This window comes from Cupressus sempervirens, chromosome 4 (assembly GCF_028749045.1).
Source record: "Cupressus sempervirens isolate cs-2001-9-10 chromosome 4, ASM2874904v1, whole genome shotgun sequence".
NCBI classification, from domain to species: Eukaryota; Viridiplantae; Streptophyta; class Pinopsida; order Cupressales; family Cupressaceae; genus Cupressus; species Cupressus sempervirens.
Genome location: NC_143121.1, coordinates 61245026 through 61254653, shown reverse-complemented (window position 1 = coordinate 61254653; position 9628 = coordinate 61245026). Strand labels below are relative to the sequence as shown.

At 34.3% G+C, this 9628-nt stretch overlaps 1 protein-coding gene across 1 annotated transcript; it reads right to left on the bottom strand.

Moving 5' to 3' along the window:
* Positions 1-3779: 3779 nt before the first annotated feature.
* Positions 3780-7395, bottom strand: LOC149559941 (dihydroflavonol 4-reductase-like). Its single transcript, XM_089823522.1, has 7 exons — positions 7201-7395; positions 5597-5766; positions 5314-5517; positions 4625-4784; positions 4360-4391; positions 4199-4248; positions 3780-4106 (listed from the first exon to the last, which is right to left on the bottom strand). The coding sequence occupies exons 1-7, from the start codon at positions 7331-7333 to the stop codon at positions 3833-3835; spliced, it is 1023 nt and encodes a 340-aa protein (XP_089679648.1). The 5' UTR covers positions 7334-7395; the 3' UTR covers positions 3780-3832.
* Between the last annotated feature and the right edge of the window lie 2233 nt (positions 7396-9628).

The following is a 9628-nucleotide window of genomic DNA, read 5'->3' as shown; positions in this document are numbered from 1 at the left end:
GATTTCAATGCTAGAACAGCAAACAACCAAACTCTCAATCTTAAGGAGAGTTACAATGAAAGCAAAGACCCAGTTTGGCTTGAAGAAGAAGGGACACAAAAATGGAAAAGATCTTCACAAGATAGCATGGGAAAGATTAATCATTTTGGTGCTGAATTACTAGGTTTATGTTGCCTATATAAGATGGTCATATGTAATGGTTTGGAAAAGTGGCCTAAATCAGGTGGAATCACATGCAAAAGATACAATGGACAAAGTGTTGTTGACTATGTAATATGCTCACAAGAATATGTCGCAAAGATTATTAACTTTGAGATAGAGGACTGCCCCATAGAGCTAAAATCTGATCATAACCCCATCTTGATAAGGGTGGCCACTCACTTTAAAGATCAACATATTGTCCCAAAACCTTTACAAAAGAGGAAGATGATTCCGATTGGCAAAGTTTTAATGACACACAAAAACCATGTTACCTTCCAAAACTCTCTTTTGCGGCTATCTAGGTTTCCAGGAAACCATCCTGAGTCTGATAAACATCATTTCATGGACAAGGATAATCTTGTTCTTACTATCATTAAAGCACTGGAGGAGTGTAAAAGATCTAGGGCCACAAGAGAAGCCAAGAACACTTTTCTAGCCAATCCATGGTTTGATGAGGAATGCAAAATAGCAAAAAGAAATTGGAAAAAGAGCATAAATAAAGAAAGTAGAAAGGAGAGTATGTAAACAAGAGAAGAATTGAGTTGATTAATCTTGGTAAAAACAACCCCAGAAAGTTTTGGAAAGAACTTCAGCAGAGAAAAATTCAGATAGAGAACAACATAACAAGAACCAAATGGCTAGAATATGCCAAGACTCTCTACGAGTGTGATCTAGGAAAATGTAGAACTATGGAAATAGAGACTACAGGGGAGTTATTCAGCGAAAAGGATATTATCCAAGGCATAAGGAGGTTAGCTGCCGGTAAAGCGCAAGATATAGATGGGCTTCAAGCTGAATACTTAAAATGGGATGCTGAAACCCTCACACCACACATCACTAAAATTTTCAACAGTGTCAATAGAGAAGGTTTCCCCGTAAAATGGACAACAAGTGTGGTGATCCCACTCCATAAAAGTGGAGATATAAATAGTCCTCCTAATTACTGAACCATCATGATCAATCCATTATTTGGCAAGTTATTTGGCAGCTTGGTAGAACAAAAAATCAGCAACTAGGCTGAAACAGAAGGCAAACGTGCAATAGGGCAAGTAGGCTTTAGACCAAAACACTCTACTATAGATCATGACATCACTCTTAGACACTTGATTGAGAAAGTTTGGGACACTCCGGGGAACGAGGCTTTTTGTTGTTTCGTGGACTTTAAAAAAGCATTCGACATAGTGCCACGTAATAAATTATGGGATAGAATGGAAGAGTTGGAAGTTCCTAAAGAACTTAGGTCAACGGTTTATAGATTATATGAGCAGGTCAAAGTTAAAATCAGAACGAGAGAAGGGCTATCAGAAAATTTTGACAGCAACATCGGGGTTAAGCAAGGGTGTCCTCTATCTCCAACATTGTTCGAATTTTATATTGACAAGTTAGAAGAGTGGATAAACAAAACCAATGGTGAGTGGGTGCAGCTAGCCCACTTTGTGATAAGATTGCTCTTATATGCAGATGATCTCATAATTCTTGCTAGAACAGCTAAAGGTTTGAAAGAACACTGGACAGCACTAGAAAAAAAATTTCATGAAGTAGGAATGCAAGTTAACACTAGCAAAACCAAAATTATGATCTTCTCGCTGAAGAAGAATAGGCCACTTGAGATTGTGGAAGAGTACAAATACTTGGGCATAGATTTTCATAACAAACTCAATTGGGATAGTTGCAGATCAAAAAGGATCCAAGGGGGCTGGAAGGCGTTATACTCTTTACAAAATAAGTGTAGGAATGCAGAATTATGGGATTGGACGACCATAAAAACTCTTTTTGGTTTGCTGGTCACTTTGGTTATTCTATACGGTTGTGAAGTGTGGGGAGGTAGTATGTCCGAACAGAAATGGCGGCAAGTAGAAAGAATTCAAAAACACTTCATCACTTGCAATCTTAAAGTCAAGACCACAGTTCCGTATGAGATCCTTTTGGCGGAGGTGGGTTCCTTTCCATTAGAAGTCGTTGCTTTGGTCCGGATGATAAGCTACTTAAAAAAAATCCAAGGGCTGGAAACACATCGTTGGCCCAAGTTGATCATAGAGGAAAAACTTGTGAGGCGAAAAAGCACATGGATGAAGCAAAATGACAAATGGATGCGAAAATGGGATATCAACATCCAAACTTGCCTGGATAACATTATAGAAATAAAAAAGTTTGTCAATGAAAAATTTTACAATATTCTGTGGACAAGACGCATAGGGCGGAAAAAATTTTATTACATTAAAAAATTTAATCCCACTTCTAGTCATGATGAAAAGGCCTATATAAGAGCACCTATTAACTGGAAAGCAAAAATGTTGATGGCACAACTTCGAACTAGTTCACATCAGTTGCGATGTGAAACTGGTCGGTGGCAAGTTCCAAAGGAAGAGTGGGCAGACAGAACATGTTTATTTTGTAATATGGGAATAGTTGAGACAGAGCAGCACTTTGTCAAAGACTGCCTGGCTTACAATGACATCAGATCTGGTTATACAAAAATACTGCAGAACAAGGACTTCAACTATTTATTTGAAGAAGATCAAGTGAAGAGAGCAGCGGATTTGATTACCAAACTTTAGAGAAGGAGAGACAAGTTAACCAAAACTTTACAACTGACTAGTTCTGCTCCTAACTCGGGAAGGTGATTGCATGGGTCCCATAGACTACTTTTGTCTCGTGGATGTCATTAAAATCTATCATATCATATCATATCATCATGTATTATTAAGTCTGTGATTATCATGATTGATCGGTGCCTCCAGACTGTACGCGTTGGGGCATGCCTCAATACATACTTAAAATCTGAATTGGATATCAATCAATAACAACTGGAAATTGTATATCTACTATTCAGAACTGCACATATATAAAACAGCATCAGTAAGACTAAAGGAGATCATACGCATGTATATAAAGACAAATTAATCAGATCTGAATTACAGTCATAAGAACATAAACTGCAGATTGTGCAAGATGCTAGTAATACAGATTATAAGGATTGTAACTCTACACAAATAAACGATCTATAAAACTTTAGAAATAAATTAAAGAATGGACTCCAATAAGAAAAAATTTAGATACTCAAAACTACAGTGTCGATTAAATCAAATTTTACAATCCATGGGGATTTCAAAATGTTGCCTGGTAGCGAATTCAACGCCTCGTATAGTGACTGTACAGCCTCTGGGGTAATAAAGAACAATTCTAGAAACAAAATCAAACAACATAAATATACTTTCAACCTATGATGCACTCTAATAATGATTAATGGAAGAAATAAACAGTTTTTTAACTTGAAAATCTAATACTATTATTGGATCGAAAAACTATTGGACAATAACGTCTTTGAGCATACCTGATATTTTGAAGTAGGCATATATAGACATCTTTGTTTACTATAATAATCAGCCAACTGACTATTTTCAAACAAAATGACATGATATTTCAATGTGCTTGTAAGCTTTTATACTTGGCCCGGTGGTCTAAACATTTAGAAGATTTTACGAGGATGACAATTAAACCAAATTTCACAGTTCAAGCAGATTGCAGGTAAAAACTACATAGAAAAATGAGTCACATATACGACTCTATAGCCTCTCTACTAATTATTTAATCATAAACTAAGACAACTTTTACGAAACAAGAAAGATAACTACTTATTATTGAGGATGTCGTATGGTGCTTCAATTCCCATTTTTGGCAACAGCCCTTTCTCCTCAAAACACACATTTCTCGTTTTGTGGGAGAATCCCTTCTCTACACCACCCTCACTTACCATTTTAGGCAAGAGACCTTTTTCCACACAACATTGAATCGCTCCATCAAACATGTCATCTATGTTGTACTTGAATTTGAAGCCCATGTCTACGAGCTTTTTTGATGAATATGCTACTGCTGGCAAAGACTCGTGATCTGCATCTTTAAACCTGTAAACATTAATAACATTCTACCTATCAACGTTTTCCATGTTAATTTCAATTTTTTGGTAGAAAAGCTAAGATACTATAGGTTCACTTACTCGGTTGGGATATTGTACTGTGGGTATTTGCCAGCCAACAGTTTGGCAAGCTGAACGATGGTGACATCATGCGAGGAAGAGATATATCTGCCCTTTGCTTGGCGATTTTCATAGAGGAAAATGAGTGACATGCAGAGATCATCCAAGTGAACCAGCTGCACTTGTCTCAATATCATGTAATGTGGCTCGTTTTCTGCAATGCATACAATACCCATAAATCATCAGTTCAGTATAATTGGTAAATTGATGTATTTAAGAAAAAATTAAACTTAACAAATAAATTAACTTTAACTATTTAATACTTTTAATCTAAGAATTAAATTTTGTTGTGTAATGTTTAAACCATCAGATATTTATCTCTATAATTGTATCATGTTTTAATGTTCAAATTGAACTTGGTGCAATAAAGAATAATCTGGGACATACTTGTTAGCAGTGCCAATGCTGTGACTAAGCTGGGAGGCATAGTCTGCATTATAAATGGCCCAACAACCAATGTTGGGATAACAGTAATGAGATCAACATTAGTTTTCTCTGCAAACTCACATGCAGCCCTTTCTGCTAGTGTTTTGGAGACAAAGTACATCTGCACATAAGAGAACAACATTTCTTTTTCATCAAGCAATTAAACATTTACATCTACATGGCTTTTAAAATCCGTAAATTTCTTCAAGTCAATGGTGGTTTGGCCCATTTGGAGCATAATAATTGGTGGTTTCGCTTCCCGTTAAACATAATACTACCTCCCATTCCAAGCAGCATGCCATTATATTTATAATCCAAGTTTGTAGTTTGTTCGGCTCATTTAAAATTATACCAATTTACCGATATTCTTCATTAAAAAAATCAATCTACCGTGTAGATAAAAAAAATCATCAAATGATTACATTACATCCTGTTGGAATAATCAATACCACTGTCGCCAGATCACTAGACTGCTTCAAACTGAACTACAGATTTGTTAAGAGTCTAGTAACAAATCTGTAGTTCAGTTTGAAGCAGTCTAGTGATCTGACGACAGTGGTATTGATTATTCCAACACATCCATCTCTATAAGCTTCATTTTTTAACTATATGAATAGATTAGGAACAATGAGATAATTGAATGGTCGTACCCAACCAGTCATTTTCTTGCTCCTACAAAGCTCAACGTTGGTCCAGCATGTTTCATCATAAATTTTGCCAGGTGTTCCACAATCATCCGTAAAATTCACTGCCCCAGCAGATGAGGTGAAGACAACTCTTTTCACCGACTTGGCTTTGGCACATGATCTCATTACATTCAATACCCCATTCACTGTTGGCTGAATTACCTCATTCTGCCACAATATATTCACAATTAAAATACAAACAATAAGACTTAGATAGGATAATATGTGGAAGAGAGGAAATCTAAACCTCTGGATCTTGGGACTCAAAATCAATTGCAGTTGCAACATGGAAAACACCTTCGCAACCATCAATGATGGTGTCGAAGCTTCCTTCATGATCCAAGTCTGCTTTCCAAAGAGTTAATCTCTCATTGGCCCCAGGTAGTTTTAACAAATGATTTATTTTCACTGGATTTCCTGAAAATTTACAGTTGAAAAGAAAAATATGGTTTAAATTACATAAATTTGGGAGGGCTCAAATATCACATTAAGGCTTGATTTCTAAACTACAAGTATTAAATAGTCAAAATTGACTTATTTTTTCAAGCTTAAATTCTCCCTTAATATGTAATGTTTAAGGGTAGGAATCCATCAGCCATCACCATATCTAATATTTATATCTTCAATGTAATGTTTAAGGATAGGAATCCATCAGTAGTCACCACATCCAACATTTATATCCTCAATAAGATTAAATTAATCTCCCTTAATATGTAATGTTTAAGGGTAGGAATCCATTAGCCATCACCACACCCAACTTTTATATTTTCAATAAGATTAAATTTATCTCCCTTACTGTGTAATGCTTAAGGGTAGGAATCCATCATTGTCACCATGCCCAACATTTATATCTTCAATAAGATTAAATTAATCTCCCTTAATATGTAATGTTTAAGGGTAGGAATCCATCAGCCATCACCAAACCCAACATTTATATCTTCAATTAGATTAAATTAATCTCCCTCAATATGTAATGTTTTAAGGGTAGGAATCCATCAGCCGTCACCACACTCAACATTTGTATCTTCAATAAGATTAAATTAATCTCCCTTAGTATGTAATGTCTAAGGGTAGGAATCCATCAGCCCTCACCACACCCAACATTTATATCTTCAGTAAGATTAAATTAATCTCCCTTAGTATGTAATGTTTAAGGGTAGGAATCCATCAGCCCTCACAACACCCAACATTTATATCTTCAATAAGATTAAATTAATCTCCCTTAATATGTAATGTCTAAGGGTAGGAATCCATCAGCCCTCACCACACCCAGCATTTATATCTTCAATAAGATTAAATTAATCTCTCTTAATATGTAATGTCTAAGGGTAGGAATCCATCAGCCATCACCACAACCAGCATTTATATCTTCAATAAGATTAAATTAATCTTCCTTAATATGTAATCTCTAATAGTAGGAATCCATCAGCCGTCACCACACCCAGCATTTATATCTTCAATAAGATTAAATTAATTTCCTTTAATATGTAATATTTAAGATTAGGAATCCATCAGCCATCACCACACCCAACATTTATATCTTCAATAAGACTAATTTAATAAATTCTGCCATAAAACATTAAATTTTATACGTACAACTAAGATGATAATTAGGAAGAATGTAATTTGAAATAACACGGTAATTAGGAAGAATGTAATTTGAAATAACGATGTAGAACATAAACATCTGTACTCACATTGAAACTCAATCTTTGTGTGTAGTTTAAGTTGGGAGGATCGTCTGATTTTAATCAATTTCAGTGCCAATCTAATAATGGGTAAACAATCCAATTACTTAAAACCATCTTAATTCAAGGAGTGTATTTTAGGGTTACAGCAATAGAAACCAACCTGGGTCTCTGACAGTTGCTCTCACAAGATAACCAAGTTCAAGTAATCGCATAGTAAGCCATGAGCCAATGAATCCAGCAGCTCCTGTAACACATACTGTGCCTTTCTCTGCCTTACATATCTCTTCTGCCATCGATATTGAACTCGTCAAAAGCTATAAAAATGCAGGGAAAAGAATATATGATCCGCGCTCTCCATGAGAAGATGTGTCTTTTTATACTGATTCTCATGGAGTAACTCCCAAGAAAATAGAAGGGTAGATAGAAAAGTCATTTGCTGTCACGTTTCACATTCAATTGGAGGCATCGTAGATAGGAAAAGGTTAGCTATCTGATAAAGCCAAATAGTCTTCAACAATTATTGGAATGACAAGAGTGGCGTTTAGGGCGTAGTAAGAGAAAAAAACGCGGGGAAGGAACGTGGGCGTCCTTCCAAAACTTAATAATGAATATGCACGTTATCTAATATTACTTCTCTACTGAAAGCACGGAATTTGTTGAAGCAAAGCTAGAGTGATAAAGTACTAAAAAAAACTGTTTTATCAGACTTGTGACAATGTAGTTGGGGGAAGAATGTTTTTAATATTTTAACAAATATTCCTTTCCTGAAATTAAGAGGAGCTTCTCAATATTCTACTCAATAGAACAATCTTCTTCACGAACTCTCAAGATAGGCTTTTTCATTTCGTGACATGATGTTCTTCCAAAAGTAGGGTCCTTATCTCACTTTGTGCTTAAATAAATTTTAACAAGAGATTATATAATTGATGATGTGTAGGGAGCTTGAAGAGTTTCTAGATCATCTTTTTAAGTTCTTCTAAGTTTTCATTAAAGAAACGTTGATCTTTCCCCCTTTTTTTTTCTTTTAAAGTTGGTTGTTGTTAAATTGTTCATTAGTTATCTCAATTTTTCTTTTTAAATTTATTAATATCAATTGTCAACTTAAATCAACCAAACATTTCCATCTAGTTTATAAGAGTTGTTTTAAACATATCTCAATTGTTCACGATGATAGAAATTTGGTGCCCTTTTGTATATACTTATAGTATTTTTTTTTTTTAATTATGATAATCCTTATATGCATAACTAAGCCCTGTGTTCCACTTTGTATCTTTTGATTGGAAATTAAATACATTCTATTGCACACTAAGAAAGATGTCTTTCTAGCCTCTTGATAAAATCTCTACTCTTAACAATTGATGAAGTGAATTTATTTAGTCTAGAAGCATAGTAAAATGTTGTCTATTATCACCACATTATACCCACCATTACCAATCATTAATGTACAAACACATATATACACAAAGGTCATATTACAAATTGTCCAAATAAATATTATACAACTATGACAAAAAATAATTTTACCAATTATACAAAATTAATTTTATTATTCTTTGAGATCTTACATAAATGGATCAAATCTATTATAGTTCTCAATACACTAACTTATAAAACAAAATATAGAGATATAGAGAGAGCTTATTGCCTCTTGAAAAATAGTAACACTTTAAGATTTAGATAGGCCTTAAAAATACTTTTCACCAACTCAAACACTTTAAACTTTCAGAACACTAACTCGGTGACCAAATCTAGCATCACAATATAAATAGATATAAACTTTGCATCAAATTGACAACTTAATATACTGAGTATCAGAATAAAATTGCATCTTATACCAAGTTGCAACAATAAACAATAAACATGAGATAAACATGAAACACAATAAGAATCCACACAATTTTAACACAAGTATTTAACGTGGAAACCTTGTAAAGGGGAAAACTGCCTAGGAACCAACAACCCAAAAATTTAAATCTTCTAAAATGAGTTTTGTTAGAAGCCAACCTTGTTAATGGTTATATACACATTGTTAATGTGATTTGTTAGAGGATTTTCACCAAAGATCATCTAGATCTTATCATTCCTTGACAATTTCTAAAGAGTGGTCTATTCTAAAGGACTTATAACACATTCAAAACAATGACATTATATAGAATTTCAAAAGATTTTTAAGTCCACTTAGTTAAGAGCTTCTTCAATTATAATGACTAGAAAGTAACAGTGAAATAATTTGTTAGGTTTTAGCACCACCTCGCTTGTTCAGATTTCTACTTTGCTCAATCTCTTTCTTCCTCCAATACTTTGATCCCATTTTGGCTAATTCACACACTCCAAAAATTGACTTAGCACTTCCTTTGCTTGATCTTCACAATGTTGTTTTACTTAGATCTCCTTTTGACTATCACTTTCTTCATCAACTGGGTCAATAATGATAAACATCTTGTTCATCCCTTAATTAAATTTTTTTTGTCATTCCTCTAGAATCTTCCAAGTTTTGCCACATAATCACAATTGTCATATCTTCATCAAGTTCATATTCATTGAATCTAAACGCTCAGAACTATCTTCCACCTTGAACTTTGTGCTTC

Coding starts and splice junctions, on each gene's coding strand:
- LOC149559941 (XM_089823522.1), bottom strand. CDS start 7,333: ATGGCAGAAGAGATATGTAAGGCAGAGAAAGGCACAGTATGTGTTACA. Junction 5,518..5,596: donor TTGAGTCCCAAGATCCAGAG/GTTTAGATTTCC, acceptor ATATTGTGGCAG/AATGAGGTAATTCAGCCAAC. Junction 4,785..5,313: donor GCAAGAAAATGACTGGTTGG/GTACGACCATTC, acceptor TCTTATGTGCAG/ATGTACTTTGTCTCCAAAAC.